This window comes from Citrus clementina, unplaced genomic scaffold (genome assembly GCF_000493195.1).
Source record: "Citrus clementina cultivar Clemenules unplaced genomic scaffold, Citrus_clementina_v1.0 scaffold_7, whole genome shotgun sequence".
In the NCBI taxonomy this organism is placed as follows: Eukaryota; Viridiplantae; Streptophyta; class Magnoliopsida; order Sapindales; family Rutaceae; genus Citrus; species Citrus x clementina.
In genome coordinates this window covers 6,833,117-6,850,943 of record NW_006262075.1, presented here as the reverse complement: position 1 = coordinate 6,850,943, position 17,827 = coordinate 6,833,117, and the positions used below count along the sequence as shown (strand labels likewise).

Below are 17,827 nucleotides of genomic sequence, written 5' to 3'. Positions count from 1 at the left end.
AGTATTTTAAAGCATTAAAGATAGAAAGCAGTTAATATTGTGAACAATACCTCTAAGACAGATTGTGGCGCAAGATTAATCTCATCCAGCAACACCCAACAACCCTCCTTAATAGCCTGCCAAAACAAATGAAAGCATTACATAATATGTCACAAGTGAACTAGAAACAAAAGCTTTTAGGTAAGAACTTCACCTGCAGTAGGATACCATCAGACCAGGCAAACTTCATTCCTTCATCACTCTCAGCAGGCAAGTCCGAACCCAACAAATCCATTATGTCAGTCTGCACCAAAATCACAATCAACATTACCATGGTGAAGTTATGGGGTGTGGAAAAGGAAACAGAACATACAGGAAAACTAAAAAGGCAGACAAACTAACCTGCTCAGATAAGTTTATGCGTACAACTTTATGCCCAGAATATTTTCCTAAGGCAACAATTAGGCTTGTTTTCCCAACACCTGGACTGCCTTCAAGTAACACTGTAAAACATGAGATGACCCAAGATGTCAAATTTACGTCATACCACCAACAAAGAATGAGGGAGATTGGAAATCAGCAGCACAGAGAAAAAGGCCGAACCAGGCTTGGAAAGCTGCATAGCTCGCAACACCCGCAAGGCATTTCTACGTGCTGTTGGCGCCGAAAAATCAAAACTTCCAACCTCAGTCTCTTCATCACCTATAGACATAATCCATATGTTACTAGAAAACATGATTACAAGAGTGGAAGCCCTTGCCTGATAAGTATTAGGATGATACATCCATCACATCCAGTTGAAATAAACAAGTTAAAGATTGCAACTATATAAGACTATCATATTTTCACTTTTGTCCAAAGTACTGATTGCCACCATCTCATTTTTTATTTTGGGAATAAAAATAGTAATATTGAATTTATTTTGTGTACACACACATACACATAATAGAGAGATGGAACAGAAGTCCATCTGGTCAAATTATTTCCAAGTTTCTAGACCTTGTGCCTCCATAACAAGCTAACACTTAAAAATATTAATGCTTATTAAAAAAATTGTCAGATCACCTTTTTCTATGTAAAATGGATCAATGCCAAAGATATTGTCACACTGCATTGCATCACTGCATGGACTGTCAGCATTTGTTCCAATATCACCCCAACCATAATTTTCCATACTTGAAAGCTTTGCATAAAGCACACTGTTATCTTCCTCCTGTAGCAGCAAAAGGGTATCATTAAAAAGATAAACAAAAAATTAAATAAAGCAGCAAAAATCCGCCAAAATATCCAAAAGATTAACAAAGTGTGCACCCAAAAGAAATACAATATTACAGCTAAAAGGCAACATAACTGTTTTCTGAAAAATAAATAAATAGATAAATATAATTTCTATATCTTATTTTAGAAAAGGATTGGCAACAGTACATGCTAATGAATATATTAAATCAATGGTAGAGACAAGTACAGCTGCAAGGATCAATTTACATACATAACTGATATGATACCGTACGTGGGACAACAATACAATCAGAAGGGGAATAAAGAAATCTAAGGGTGATTACAGGACAGATAACAATTGGATCAAGTATAAAAGAAAAGAAGGAGATAGAAAGGCAGATTTGCATAGAAGTGAAATCAGTTGTAATATGTTAGACAGATTTCCCAGTAATCTGATGCATTATAGATACTTCCCCAACATTTGCAAGCAAATGCAGACGCAATTCTTAACTTGCGTAACAAAATCCAGTATCTCTAAACACAAGTAAGAATAGCATATTAAGTACATCAAGGATGGGAACTAATGACTTCTCAAGAAAATGGATTCTTTTAATTGAAAAATAAGAAGACCAAACTTTATTATTGAAGATCAGGAACAGCAACAGAAAGCCAGCAGTCCACATCAAAGTAACAGAACTTTACAATTGAAAGAAGTCACAAACTTAAGCCATAATAGCATTCTGTCCTTTTAGGAATGAAGAAATAAATCTTTAAACTGTTTAGAAATTTAAACCAACAAAAGTCTAACACGCAAACTTTATCCTACATGGAAAATGGTAAGATTCAAAACAATAGCATAAATCATCAGTTACATCTACTGCTGCAAACAAAATAAACAACAATAGATAAATTCATTATTTGCAGCAACATACAAAAATGGATGAAAGAAAAAACACCTTAAATTGTTCCAAAAGAAAAGACAAGCATATCTTCCGCAACACCCCAGCATCCCTTTCAGAAATACCAGTCCCTAAGAAGCATTCAAGAGGAGAACACCATGTGAGTTAAGAACAAGAGCAAAAAGTTTCAGTAAATGCCAAATGGTAACAAGGAAATGCCAAGTGTAAGAACAAAAACTCACTGCTTAAATAAATATACAGAAATAGATATCCACTTCCATCAACTCAAAAAATAATTACAATAACAACAACAACAGGTGGAACATTACATACTACAGCTCGTAAACAATGGTATCCAACCTTGCTGCATTCAAAATTTTCATATTGGTGCATAACTTAAATGTTAGTGTGAAATGTAAAGCACAAATAGTCAGATGCCCAAGATATATACATTTGAAGAAAGAATTACTAACATGAAACCTTCAAGAAACCGAAAGAGAAAACAAATCAGCGTGCTCAGCTAAATCCCACAAACTGAAACAAAAAATGTAAAATAATGCAGGAGCAAAAGTTGACTCATCTATGATCTTCTATGTTCAGCAAATAAATGTAACAAATCACTAGAACAAATATAAAAGGCTAGCAAAGCACACAAGCAAAGCACACATACCTAAACTAAGTCCATCAAGCAAAATAAGAAAGATCCCATGAAGAAGTGCATAAGTGGGGCCTAAACTTCTCTCTGTCACATTAATGAAGGCAACCCAAGACAGTAGATCTCTCACAGTAAGTGTTCTTCCGGTTTGTAAATGGCTGAATGACTGCAGAGCAGATCAAATGACAATAGCAAGGTAAGAGTTAAGCAACAAAAATAAAATAAGCCAATTACCACACAGCAGTCACAATAAAATCCCCAAAAAGAAGAAGCACATAAAATGGCAGCTCCATAAGTGCTGGAAAGCTTACAAGAATCAAATGGTTTTAGTTACAATTACACAAATAAACAATCAGTCTATAGCTCAAGTATGAAGAACACATGACTCACCTCCCAGAAATTTAGCATCGGACCCACCAGAGCAGAAAGTCCTGGGTTTGCAATTCTGAAAAAAGTAAATAAGTAAATAAGTAAATAAATAAAAAGGGACCAAGATCATGCAGGAGACTCCATTTTTATGAACTACTACAAATGAAAATATGTCCTAAACAAACATACCTCTGCAATGCAATGTTTCCAAGCTCATCTAAATCACTAACAGAAGGCACCCATATCTCAGTGAACCGGTTACGGAGAGCGGGTGATAATTCCTTCTTACCATAATCACCACCAGGATTCATTGTTGCCAGAACAAAAAAGTCTTCATGAGCAGTAACATTTTCCATAATCAGCCCTCCTTTCTCAGCCAGAGACTGTGAAAAGGGAAACAGTCACAACCAAGGATACAAAATGTGTTCATATTGCAGGCAAAAACCAAGAAAAGTTTACCACCCTATACTTTTTTCAAGAAACTGTAAAGTGAGACTAGGACATCTGGCTCTACCATGAATAATTCATGCTTACTAACTAAAATCACTCATTTGTTATTGTACATTTTGGTTACCCGAATTGTTCTCTTAGCATTATTTCAAATTTCTTTTGACAGATGATAAAACAAAGATTTTCAATCACCACTGGGTTAAAACTAGAAACAAGCTCTATTGACGGGTAAATGTTCAAATACTCCCTATATTTTATAGTCACTATATTTTGAAAATATCTCAAGACACCCTTACTATTGAATATGTGACACTCTTACCCTTACTATACTTTTGGAGAGACTAATTAATTAATCTATGAAAAAAAATGAATTGACAAATTAACCTATAATATAGCAAATTAACCAATAATTATTAGTTCGAATGAACTATTGTTTTTCATATCCTTACAACAATCTTCTAATTATTTAAAATAAATTAATACTGGCTAACTTAAAGCAATGCTTAATACCCTTGCAATTATAATATTGCTAATAATTATTAACAAAAAATTAATTTACCAAATTAATCCTAAAAGTAAAATAATAAAAAAATTTATATTTATTTCTACTTTGCCTCTAAGGTTAATTTGCTAATTAACCTATTTAATAGATAATTAATTAATATCTCCAAGAACATTGTTGGAAGGGAATTACTATAAAAGCGAATAAAAAACAAAGGCATGAGTATAATACATTTAACAACAGAGGTCTCTTGAGGCATTTTCAAAATGTAAGAACTAAATGGACACTTAGGCCAAAATATAAGGACTAAAAAATTATTTACCCCTCCGGTAACCAAAGCCAAAGATGAAAATCTATCATTTTGGTTCCTTTTTCTTCTCTCTAAACTTTTTTTTCTTTTAATAAAAAAAATGATTTCAGGCAGTAAAAATGATTAAAACTGTTTAACGAGCAAAGTAATTCCATATTGCTCTGCTCTAATCCAGCTACTACACTAGTATACATTTCGTGACTGAAGAAGACATTTATTTTCTGATAGGAAACAGAAGAACTTTTATAGCATAGGTAAAGGCGAAAAGGTTTACAAAAGTGAAAAACAGTCGCACACAAACTTCTTTCCTGCAGTGCAGTACTCCAAAAACTATACAAAACTCTGGATATGATGAACTTCTAAGCCTACGACAGAGAAAGGAAAAAAAACCAAACCAAAAAAATTAACCCAAGATTTCCTAATCAAGCTGGATGAGAAAAGAATGAAGAATCTTGAAATTCCTTGGAAACTGAAGCCAAATCTTCCCTTTCTATTCATATCAGCATTTTGTAAAAAAAAAACCACTAAATCCTCAAAACAATACTGGTATCTAACAAAAAAAAATGTAACAGACATTTGTGTAGTGCTCGAAGGTAATATTATGATAAAGTAAGCAATGTTAGCAATACCATGGTTAGGTCCGACAATCCATGCAACAAAATGTCCTAGGATGTATTAAGGAAACCCGACCCTAGAAAAGAGGGAAACTTACCAATTTCCTTTCTGCCTCCAAGACACTGTTCAATCTTTCCAGTACACTATCATCAGCCAGGGAAATTTCATCCACAAGAAAAAGACTACCGTCCTTCATTGCTTGCACAAGAGGACCATCATGCCACATAAAGATAGTTTGCCACCTCTGATGGAGCTGTATGACATCCAGCATCAGCTGCTCAAGACTATCAAGCTCTTGTGGGGCAGCACCACAAATCTGACCATCTCTACAGCATTTGACAATTTCAGCCAACTTACCAAGAGTGGAAGAAGCCTGACGAATGTCAGAAGAAATTTCCTAAAACCAAGACATGCATGAGTCTCCAATAAGCAGTAGCATAATATCAACTTACCCTATTGTATGATAAATAGAAGTACTTACTGAGTCCCCATTTAAAGGATTCCATTGTTCAACTAGATGCTTCAATTCAGACTTCAATCTCTGTTCAATTAGATCCTTGAATTCAGACATCAATCTGGATCTATCCCGAACAGGATAAAACCCCTGTTATACAGTCTATCAGTAAGCATTTGAAGACCATTAAACCTTCCAAAAAAATCAGTGCCCAAGAAAAAACATGCCAGAAGATTGGGATAAGGGAATCAAATATAACCAATAACTAACCCCAATGAAGTCTGATGTTTCCGTGTATTGGTGACAATTCAAAATACGCAACTTTGACCCCAACACCAAGCTGAGCATCTGGCAGACACTTGTCTTTCCACCACCAGTCTCACCAACAAGGAGTACCGGTTCACGTAACTCGTAGCAACGTTTGACAAGAAAGTACAACCTCCACATACTTTTAGTCCATACGACACTGCAAGTGACAAATTAGCTGTGAGAGAGTGACACTTTAACACAATAAAGCCCACGGCAAGAAGTTAACTGTTCTATAATTCATACTTTCCAAGTCTCTCTGAAACCAAGTCACTTCCAGCTTGTTCCTGAGCAAAAGAAAATAAATGAAAAAAAGGAGCACTTCAGTATACCATACTTAACCAAACACACAATTTATTGAGTGCTTTAGAGAATATAAACCAATGAAACTACAAGAATCAAGAGTTGAAAGAGAGAAAAATTAATCAGAAACTGACTAATATCAAACAGAGCACAATTCTACTTCATCATTTTGCAAGCATTACAAACAGAAACTGTTAATTTATACAGTAGTCATCATTTACTGCAGACCTAAACCGTGAGGTGTGAAAGCACACACCTGTGGATACAAGTCATCTTTAACAAGTCTGACGCGAAGAGCTTTTTCCAAAACTTCTTGAACCTCACATTTCTCACTCTCATCACGAAGCCTTTCGGCCAAAAGATAATAACCATCTCTGGCTAAATCTTCATAGGACTTTCCAAAGGCCTTGAAACGATTAGCCCAACGAAATAAGTCTCGTGGAGTTATGAACCCATGCTTTCCAGCAAATACCTTGCTACTCTGCCTGTGCAATTGCAACTCCTTCATGACTTCAACCATCTTCTTAGCATAGGTTTCGGGGATTTCGCACCTTTTCTCTAATATTGTGCTTAATTCATTTTCTGGGATTTCATCGACATGAATCTCCACGAAACGGTTGCGAAAGGCTCGAGAAAGCATTTTACGCCCACCATAGGAAGTAGGTGGATTTTGAGTGGCAAAAAGCATAAAATCTGGATGTGCCTTTATTGTTTCACACAGTTCAGGCACAAAAAGTTCTCGGTTGTCATCCAGCAAGCGGTTCAATGCCTCTAGCACATCAGATGGGGCTAGGTTTAGCTCATCCAGAACAATCCAATGACCATTCCTGACAGCCTTAACCAATACACCTTCATGAAATACAAGCCTCCCACAAGCATCAGTTATGTAAGAACCTAAATATTCTTGAATATCAGTATGCTCATGATTATTTATCCGCACAAATTCGCGACCAGTTAATGCAGCAAGATACTTAACAAGACTAGTTTTCCCACTAGATGTTGGACCCTGTAAAAGAACTGGATATCTTTTAATAAAAATTGCACGTGCCAAATTGCTAAGATGTTCTCTAACACTTTTAGTCAGAACATAATTCTTCAAGAAATCATCAGACATTAAGATTCCTCTTTCAATATTCAAGTAATTGTCGAATGGCACAGATGCAGGTACACTTTTCACTAACCAGTGTCCAATCATCTGTTTCATAATCTTCGCACTTGGTCCATCCAACATAGTGAGGAAAAACATGCAGAATCCACCATAAAGTGCTCTTTCAAATCCAAATTTTCCCTCTGCCTTCCTTGTAAATTCTAGTGCCCGGTAAAGAGACCTTAAACTGTATTGTGGTTTCTGATTAGCCCCATCCTGCAGCTTTTCTTCAGATTCCTTTTTGGCTGCTTTATAGAAACACCTTATTTTTTGCACCCTCTCTCTATTTGATCTGCTTTCACCCAAAAATCGTTCTATAAATAGTTCCAAATCTTTGTCATCTAATACTTCATCGACAAAGAACTCTGTAAATCTACTACGCAAAGTGTAAGGCAGGTCCCGCTTCCCAGCGTCTGTTGCAGGATTCATACAAGCAAATATACGGAATTCAGGATGTCTACATATATGACTGACATCCCCTCTTTCAGCTAAACAAAGTGAACCATTGTCTCCTTCAAGAACACCAATAATTCTCTGCAAAGTCTCTGGAGGAGCCAAATTTATCTCATCAAGCAAAATCCACTCACCTTTTCTAAGTGCATTTACAAATGCTCCTTCTACAAATGAAAATATCATTCCCGGTGAAGCAATTTGTCTGCAGGCAGTTTCTAGTTTCAGAGAAAAAATTTCCCACTCCTCATCCAAGTATTTCTTCCGCTTTTTTCCCTTTTTGTATTCATCAACATACTTACAAAGTCCTTTTAATAATTTCTTCCAATCTCTATCACTCAAAAGCTTTTGTAGACAGAAAAAGATCTTGTTATTTTCCTGAATATCAAAATAAAGCAAAACAAGTTATTTATCAACACCTATCTAAAGTCAAACAGGCAAAGATCAAAATACCAAATTAATAAATACCATCATGGAGAATGTCTTAGAAAATAAGTACTCAAACTCCTTATACAAGGGAATGCATATGAATCGTGCATCCATAGGCTTAAATCCTCCTAATAGATCAGCAACATCGCTCTGCTGACTTAAATTCTGTAAAAGAAAACAGATTCAATAAGATTTCATCAATCACCACAAAGAAAAAGGCAGGAAAAGAGAAAACATCCACCAATATACCAAGACAGTAAGTCTCTGACCAAGCATCCCGGCCAGATTCTGCACAAGGGTAGTCTTCCCTGTACCAGTTTCACCAACCAAGAGAACAGGTTCGTTGAAATTAACAGAGCAAGCTATTTTTTCTAGTACATGCAGAGAACTGCGTATACTGACAAACTTTCTAGTCTCCTCATGTAACTACAAAAATCATTGAAAACATTAAGAAGATTAAATTCACAACAAAATGAAAATCTCAATAAAGGTTTCGTAAAAAGAAGGGAAAAAAACATGAATTTCAGGATGAGATTAAGTGCATACGCCAACTTTTTCAGAACATGGCAAAGTAACTCGTCCAATTTTCATTTCTGAAGATAATTTCTGCAGTCCAGTGACGAGCATAAGAAACTGATAACATTTAATCAGCAGAACACCAATAACAACTTAGAACAACAGACACCTGGATAACAGGTTCATGAGAAGGATATAAACTCTCAATTGTTGAAACAGGAACAGCCCACATCTTTGCAAGTTCTTTCATCATAATCAACCGATTTTCAGCAGATGCTGAAAAAGATGCAAATATATCTACAGCCTGAGAGCACAGGACATTATTTCATAAGCAAAATTTCTCCACAATGAACCTCAAAAAAAAAAAATGTGAGAAAGAGAAAAGAACAAAGATCAAATTAGACCTCCTGATAGATGTCATGGCATTCATCAGCTGACAAACCATTCATCCTTGAGCTAAAGTCGAAACAAGCAATTCGTTTGCACCATTTCAGGAGATCCCTGCCATCGGCACCAAAGAAAATGCAGTGACTGAAATTCAACAGACCTCATATGTAACATGAAAGTGAAATGCTGTTGAGATACCTTAATGAATATCTGCTCAGAGAACCATAGGAAACAGAATTTCTGGACTGAATTCTTTCAAAGGTTTCTGCCATACAAATCACCATATAGTTAACACTTATTCAAGCTTACTTTGGCACCCATTATGGCTTTCTCTATTCTTCAAATAACATGCAACGAAACCCACCTATCAATCTTTCAGTTAGGGACTCCAAATTTGGATACCATGATTTCACTATATTTTGCAAGTCATCATTACTTGGCGGCATAATCATCACTCTCCTCCACAGATTACCAAGTGAATTCCCACCTACACCTAGGACAAAGTAATGAGAAGTGAGTTTTCATACTGTTCATGTAAAAGTAGTATGTGTAGACCATCTAGAAGCTTGCTTATGGGGAAGCTGGCTTGAATGCTTGCAAACCAGACACTCCACCAAATCCATTTGGCAGAATCAATTAGAATCGTATGGTCAAATTTTTAAAAACTTTCAAATGCAAAATGAAGACTTAAAATTATCATTGTGTACACTGAAACGAACATAAAAGATTTTCTGCATACATGGAACTGAATTTCAAGATGGTCAATATAGAAAACAAAATGCATGGAATATTGTTCTACATACAAAATGAACAAGCGAAAAATGAAAATCATATGCAGGCACTTTGGCAAAATGGAAGGATTATCATTGTGTACACTGAAACGAACATAAAAGATTTTCTGCATACATGGAACTAAATTTCAAGATGATCAATATAGAAAACAAAATGCATGGAATATTGTTCTACATACAAAATGAACAAGCGAAAAATGAAAATCATATGCAGGCACTTTGGCAAAATGGAAGGGGATTTGAGAATCCAGAATCTCACATAAACCTTCTACACTGAGTGATTGATCAAGCTTAGAAGTCGAAATGGTGGAAAATAGTCGAAAACTTTCTGGTATCCTTATTTCCTGCAAATTTACCATCCATATGCATCAATTCAAGAATAAAAAAGGACCAAAAAGGGAAAATGAAAATATATGAGAAACCAAATGAGCAACGAAAAAAATTAAAAATGTCCCGTAAAATTTTAAAATTTTAATGTTGCATAAACTTCAATAAGCATTCCATTGGAATAGATTACCACAAAAATCATCTTACAAAGTGGAATATATTGCTGTAGGGATTGCCAGACCAGTCATGAAAGCACTAAAAGGGAAACAAGTTTTGACTTAAAGTGATTTCAAACATAAATATAATCCTGTGTTCTAACACAGCATAACAATCAAACCTACCCCAAAAAAAAAATTCTGAGTGCCAAAGAACGACAATACAATGAGAAAGATTCAACATATAATCATGGTGAAAATATGAGAGCCCATCAACTAATATACTCAATCACAAGACATAATATGTTAAACATAAAACAAAATAATATAGAACGAGCCCAATTATAGACCAATAATATACAAGCCTGACATTATTATTTGAACATAAAACAGCCCTTCACATAAAAATCACAAGGATAAAAAAACAACCACAGGCGCAAACATAACAGCCAAAAAAAAGAACATAATTTGTTTGATATAGTAACGGGATACAAACAAGACTACTTGTTCAAACTAGTTCCAATAACAAGATTGAGATGAGAGATACGGAAGTGACACTAATATTCGTGCTCTAACAGTATTCAGGGTAATACCTCTCCATAGCCAGTAGCAAATGACCTTGCACCTTCCAGTAAAGGTAATAAAACGGACTGCATATCTGATGGTGCTTTGTCAATATCCTCGAATACAACCCAATACCCATTTAAAATAGCCTGTCCAAGAGGGGGAAAAAAATTATATATATATATATATATATATATATATATTAAGGCATAACAATCTGGTAAACATGTGAAAGAAAAGCAACATAATATGTCTAAAAAAAATCAGACCTGTGTAAGAGAGCCAGGTTGCCATCTAAATTCACCAGGTTGCTCCATGCAGACATAACTCCCAATTAATGTTTTCCCATCAATTTGATCGTCCATGTGAATTGATAGAACTGTAAAGAAGAAGAAAGGGCGGGAGAGATGATAATTAAAGAAGAAGATCCATATATTCATAAGGAAACAATTATTTTTTGATAGGAAACAGAAACCTTTATAGAAAATTAGAAAGGGCATAAGGAAACAATTATGAATCAGTGAACATGGAAATGTTTGAATTAATAAAAATATTTCACTAATATAAATTACAAATAGATGCAAACAGAGAAACTAATAAGATGTATAGAACTAAAATCGAATAATTGGCCCAAAAAATACATGATAGCTTAGTTTTATAGATGGGCATTGCGAATAATTTCAATGATTACAGTGGCTTCTGTGAAGGAGTTATGTTAGAAATAAAACTACAACACCTATAACAAAGATACCTAACAAACAAACTGAAAATTACCTTGGTTACCACTTTCCTTGGCCAAATTATTAACAAGCGCAGATTTTCCAGAGCCAGTAGGGCCATACAGAAGAACAGGCCACTTTTGACTCACTGCTAACAAGACCACCTCATAACTTCTCTTAACTGTAGATGTTAAGACAAATGGATTGCTGTCTGATTTATCATCCCTGAACTCCGAAATGAGCCTAGATTTATTATCCCTGAGTTCCAAAATTATCCCAGATGTCAAATTGCATTTTCTAAAAGAAATCATAACAGCAGGTCTCAATAGTATACAAACATGTTTCTCTTAAATCTATGTGGATTACAAGGGGTAAAGAAGCATATAAATAATTCAAAGACATGTTTCTCTTAAATCTATGTGGATTACAAGGGGTAAAGAAGCATATAAATAATTCAAAGACATGTTTCTCTTAAATCTATGTGCATTACATGGGGTAAAGAAGCATATAAATAACTCCGAACAATGCAATGAAAGATAGCTGTTTGTTAGATTAACCCTACCTTATTGCCAGTTTCCGGCACCGGGTTGATGGCTCAATTTCATTAACCTGTGAATAAACCTGTGAATAAAGGCCAAAACAGCGCAAACAGTTTTCTTGATTGAAACTGAGGTCATCAATCGTAGAACCCAATTTGTCAGATGACTCGATATATGAGGCAGCCTTCTCTAGTGATGTATCGCAACAAAACTCCTCCCAGCTGAAATTGGTCGAGGAAAGAAAAAACAGTAGGAAGGTCACGCAAATTATTCAAAAAGCTATTTGATAAAAAGTATTTGCTCTAAAGAAATAACCAAAACGAACCGAAATAAACATGAAATAGATTCTTCAGCTTGAACACCAAAATCCACAATTGCTCTATCACTTGTTCTCAAAATGACAGACAGAATCTGTAACGCACACCATCTTATATCTGCAATATCATTCTTGAATTCAGCATCACCGCACAAGTTGAGGCTTCCAAACTTCTTGACAAAATCCAAGAAACAGGACCAATCCCAAAGTTTTGAGAGAATCTCAGTGTTAATTATGAGGAAGCGGTAAGATATCCTAGCAGCATTCAGGTAATGACTTACAACCTGAAAGCCAATAACAGAAACAGTAAATCACCCAAGAGCAAGAAGATTGATAAATTTCCAAAAGAAATGACTAAAATAATGGCAGAATTGCTGCGTCAATCTCAACTAAACATCCTCTCTCCCACCCAAACATTCGCTCATAATCTAATTTTCTGCCCACTACCAATAGCTAACTTATTATTTGACAAAAAAGCAGCTCTACCCTTTGACATATACACCCAATGACCTCTACCGGATCCTCTATTAACATCAGCAGTATTCCACCCATTTTTATGCATGCCATACTTACTTTTAATGACTAGATACCAAAAGGAGTTAACTTCCAAAGGAAATCTCCATAGCCACTTACCAAGCAAGGCTTTATTTCTTTTAACCAAATTTCTAATCCTAAACCTCCTCTACGTATAATTCCTACATCTATTATATTTATTTTGTTCCTAAGTGTGTGTGTGTGTGTGTGTATCTCAACAAGAACACACTGCAAACTGCAAGTTTTTTTAGAAGTCTGATCTACTTAAATGATACTTAAGGAGCAAGGACAAAAATTTACAAACCTGACCTTATTTCTATAAAAAGTCTCGGACTAGGCAAATGTCTTATACAAATGATGACTCAGCAGGACATTATAGTATCAAGGGAGGCATAAACTACCAAATCCACAAGAAACTCTAAAACAGTTCACTGAATGTTCTTGACCAATCAATTTTACAATTAAATTTGACAATCTTTAATTAAAAAGGTAGTCCTTGGGAGAGTAGGCAGCATGACAATTCACATGCTCCAAAATAAAATATTTATAAAAGTAATAAACATCAAGGAAGTGAGGCAAACGTTGCCAGATTAACAATCCACATCAGGCATACTAACCAACATGATGCGTGTGAAGTTTAAATCATACCGATAGAGTAAAACCTTGATATATCAACATCCTTAAGGGCAAGAAAAATATATTGATTAAGTAAACATTAATTAATTAACAAGTCAAATTTATCGAGCATTAATTTATCAAGGTTTTACTTTACAAAGAAATCAAAACAATAGTGTACATACCCTTGAAGACAACTCAGGGACTGTTCTTTTCATCAAACGTTCAAAAGGAGGTGGAGCAAATTTAAAGTATCTTAATACAGACCTGCAATCAGAGAAGCACAATTCAAGCACAAGCATAATGAAGAATATGTTAAATTTAAAATTGTATTTCTTATAATCATGTGGTAAATTCAACAATACCATTGATTGGAGATAAGTTCATTAATTTAAAATCCATGATGTCAGCATATGATTGTGAGAAAGTAAATTATACAGGAAAAATCAGAATATTGGTGAAATAAATAATTTACATAATTCCTTGAGGAGTTACCATACTTGAGGAATTATCACAAATTCCAAATTGTTTTCACTTGAGGATGTGTGCACATAAGATGCAAGTGCTACATATGAAACCAAATGAAAAGGATCAATAATCCAAACCTACCAGTGGAGCGATCTAATATAAAGAGTTCAGTAAGTCTTTGACTTGGTTATAAAAGCCAAACAAAGACAACAGTGTTTACACAATTTAGTCAGCCATGCCAAAAATGGGATCCACACTTTACAAGAAATAAATAATCAAATTAGAACTTCAATGCTTCTTCAGTAAGGCGTGAACATAATGAGAACTCTGAGCCTCCCCCCCCCCCCCCCAAAAAAAAAGAGAAATACTTCTATTAAAGATGAAAAATAGTATCAAACATAATGAGACCCCTGAGTCCAAAAATGGCTACGTCATGAGAAAAAGACGACCACAGATATATTGGGCTTAAAGATTAAGTTGGTGCATGGGTAGGACTAATTATTTCTACCAAGAATTATCTCATATTTAAGATGCTTTAACTAGTGAAACAAAATGTGATGCCTATAAATCAAAATTTGGTCTGGTTCAGCTCATGATTTACAAACACTTCTCACCCGGTTTGTGTTAAACTACTATGAAGGAAAACTCACCCATGCTTCTCCAAACGCGCAAGAAGATTTCTCTTTTCTTTTCTTCTTCTTCTTTTTTTTATATTAAATATTACAAACAAAAAGGAAATTCATTCAAAAGAAACGCATTTAATAGATCCACTCGCTATGTTTTGTGTTACTTTCATTTCTCCGCAATTAACAGATGCAGATGCAGTAGATTATAAGGAGATGGAAATATTACTCCAACAAACAAGGGGCCAAATCAAGCACCCGACAGAAGGCCAAGCAAGCAAGCTCATGAAGTCGCAACCCACTCCTACTATTAACATGAAACTGAATGACAGCAACAACTTCTGCATCACCAAGATATCCAGAATCTTCTCCTTGCTCATCCGAATTTGACCTTAGGTCATCAGACACATGATGAAGCAAATCGACAGCTCTATCCACTATCTTCTGTGCTATTGGCCGGAAACACCCCAGCAATGGGATCGTATAATGAGGGTGCAATGATAGCTCTGCCACTGAATTCACTACCTCTTCTTCTGTGACCTTGTTACCCTTATAAACCAAATCCAAAAAAGCATATTTCAATAAATAACACCATAAAAAGCTACAGTTTGCAGCATCGGCACAAATAAAATAATTGCTACAAACCGAGCAACATAACTTGGAAGATAAAATTATGAAACCTAATATTTTCAAATCTTCTATATTTCCATGGGTAGTGAGTTAAAACATTGTCCTCGGACAGAAAGTCAGATTTTAAATATCAATTGCTTTTCATCTTTCCTTTTCCTCTGTGTCTCACTTCTTTACTTCAAATTTCGCAAGAGCCAAATGAAAAAGCGACAAAAAGTACCTTTCTAACAAGTGACTCAAAATGTCGTAGACCCCCAACCTTGGGGCACCGGGCAAGAAATCTCTCCAGTGCAGATTCAAGACTGAAACTCCCATCAATTGCCATTTATAACTCAAGATAATATGTATCTACAAACCTACAGGTAGTCAAATTGTGTGATAAGTTTTGTTTACAATTCTAATGACAGTAACATACAATCCAAATACAATTCTCTTTTCTCGGGTTAAAACAGCACATCACCAAATAACATATTATCAATAGCAGAGAAATGACACTAAATAGACAAAAAGAAACCAGGTGAAAAGGCCAATAATTTTCAGCTGAAATTCAATTCTCATAGATTCCCTACAAAACTAACAAACCAAAAAAGAAAATTCAACTTCGCAGAAAATTTCATGGACAAACATTACCCATTTTATCTTTAAAAAAAAGGAAGAAGAAAAAACACTAAAAACGTTATGCAGCTGTTCATTAAAAGCAACCTGAAGGATACAGCTTCTCTTAAATAAGTAGACAAAACAACTAACTTATACGTTAAATTTTGATTTTCACTTGAACTAAAAATTCGCTTTTTTTTTTTAATTAAGAATATCCAGAAAACGCTAGAGCTTGCGAAGAAGAGGTGAGTCCAGAGGAGTAAAGTTTACTGGGAAAATTTTTTGGAAACAAATTAATTTTTCCCGGGATTCAAACAGAGTTTAAAGATTAAAAGTGAACCGAAAACTAACCAAAATTTCAGTTTTAAGAGACTGATTCAGTTTCTTGGACTTTGTCTTTCTTTTCACGGTTCGTTCCCTACTCCTTCAGCAACTCAGCACAGGGTTTAGGGTTTTGCAGCGGTTCTTTTTCTAGTCATATATAATTTTCAGACTACACGGTTAAGGTGGCGCGAGTCGGTGGGTCGGATTTCCGTTTTCAAATAGGGATATTATTCATACAGTCCTCAAGATTTGTATTTATTTCACATAAGATTTATATTCTTCAAAAAAATCCTCGGTATTTAAAAAAAAAAAAAGTGTTCTAATTTAAGATTTTAAATTTGTTAAAATCTGAAAAAATTATTAAATTCTATGATTTAATAGTATTATGACGTTATACTATTAAATCATATAATTTAATAACTTTTTCGGACTTAATAAAATCTAAAATCTTAAACTAAGTCGATACATCTTTGCGTATGTGTTAGAGATAATAATATAAGAGATTATGTAACTAATGATAAAGGATACTTTAGATATTGAAATGGAAGAAAAATACTTTTTAGTTAAATGATAAATATCTCTTTCTCTTATTTTTCAAGTTTGATGTTGCGTTTATTAAATTAGAATCGGAATAAGTTATAATCAGAATGGGAAAAAATGAGAATAAGCTGGAATTAAAATGAAAAATAAGAATTAAAATAAGTTATTTACTTGAACTGTAGGAATTGAAATTAAAATGAGTTGAATTGTCATTAACGTGTTTACTTTATCTTGTAATCGAAATCAGAATAAATTTAATTGTTACAAATTACTAAAATATCCTCAATAATAATGACAATAATATTCATTAAAATAATAAAATTAATAAATAATAATAATAATGATGATGATAATATTAATAAAAATAATAAAAATTAATAATAAATATAATATAATATAATAATAATAATGTCATTATTATTTTAATGTTATTTATTAACTTTATTATTTTATTAATATTAATATTGTTAAAATTTATTATTTCATTTATTATTATTTAAATGACATTATGAATAAAAATAATAAAATAAATTCAATTTAATTTAATAAAAATAACATTTAAATAATAGTAAATAGTAAATAAAATAAATAAATAAATTTTAATAAAATAATATTAAAATGATAATAACAACATTGTTATTATTATTATGATATTAATTAAAATAATAATAACAACAACTAAAATAATTAAAATAATTAAGTATATTTTAATAATAATAATGACGACATTATTGACAATACTAATAATAGATAATAATAATAAATTTAAAATAATATTAATGTGATTAATGGCAGTAATAATAACAATTAAATTAATAAATTAATAAAGTTTACTAATAATAATTTATTATAATTAATTTCATTATTATTATTATTATTAAATAATAAAGGACCTACTTGTAAATTATACAAACTTTTGGATATTTCATAAATTCCGTAGGAACCAAAATGCAAAAATGACCGGAGGTGATTGAGGGGAATTTGAAAATAATAAAAATGTAATGGGAACAAAATAAAAAATTTAGGGAATGAGAGATTGATTCGATTAATTTCTCATTCTCCATTTTCAAATTTAGGTTAGATCTACAATTCTGAT

At 33.6% G+C, this 17,827-nt stretch overlaps 1 protein-coding gene across 5 annotated transcripts in view; it reads right to left on the bottom strand.

Annotated features, from left to right (window-relative positions):
- Positions 1-16,305, bottom strand: part of LOC18036614 (midasin) — a 35,215-nt gene extending 18,910 nt beyond the window's left edge. For 4 of the 5 annotated variants that reach the window (XM_024180143.1, XM_024180145.1, XM_024180144.1 and 1 more), the window contains exons 1-31: positions 16,219-16,305; positions 15,491-15,626; positions 14,870-15,189; positions 13,735-13,816; positions 12,410-12,684; positions 12,108-12,305; positions 11,601-11,803; positions 11,096-11,205; positions 10,856-10,975; positions 10,040-10,124; positions 9,354-9,482; positions 9,188-9,254; positions 9,007-9,103; positions 8,772-8,906; positions 8,633-8,692; positions 8,336-8,512; positions 8,126-8,251; positions 6,317-8,035; positions 6,004-6,044; positions 5,722-5,917; positions 5,479-5,601; positions 5,095-5,394; positions 3,310-3,503; positions 3,142-3,196; positions 2,767-2,917; positions 2,154-2,227; positions 1,045-1,192; positions 583-681; positions 382-482; positions 194-283; positions 51-116 (exon numbers count right to left, since the gene is read on the bottom strand). In XM_024180143.1, the coding sequence (XP_024035911.1) occupies positions 51-116; positions 194-283; positions 382-482; positions 583-681; positions 1,045-1,192; positions 2,154-2,227; positions 2,767-2,917; positions 3,142-3,196; positions 3,310-3,503; positions 5,095-5,394; positions 5,479-5,601; positions 5,722-5,917; positions 6,004-6,044; positions 6,317-8,035; positions 8,126-8,251; positions 8,336-8,512; positions 8,633-8,692; positions 8,772-8,906; positions 9,007-9,103; positions 9,188-9,254; positions 9,354-9,482; positions 10,040-10,124; positions 10,856-10,975; positions 11,096-11,205; positions 11,601-11,803; positions 12,108-12,305; positions 12,410-12,684; positions 13,735-13,816; positions 14,870-15,189; positions 15,491-15,595 (5,646 nt within the window). In that variant the 5' untranslated portion in view covers positions 15,596-15,626; positions 16,219-16,305. The remainder of the gene's footprint in view (positions 1-50; positions 117-193; positions 284-381; positions 483-582; positions 682-1,044; positions 1,193-2,153; positions 2,228-2,766; positions 2,918-3,141; positions 3,197-3,309; positions 3,504-5,094; positions 5,395-5,478; positions 5,602-5,721; positions 5,918-6,003; positions 6,045-6,316; positions 8,036-8,125; positions 8,252-8,335; positions 8,513-8,632; positions 8,693-8,771; positions 8,907-9,006; positions 9,104-9,187; positions 9,255-9,353; positions 9,483-10,039; positions 10,125-10,855; positions 10,976-11,095; positions 11,206-11,600; positions 11,804-12,107; positions 12,306-12,409; positions 12,685-13,734; positions 13,817-14,869; positions 15,190-15,490; positions 15,627-16,218) is intronic. The other variant, XM_024180146.1, reaches the window with a different exon arrangement.
- Between the last annotated feature and the right edge of the window lie 1,522 nt (positions 16,306-17,827).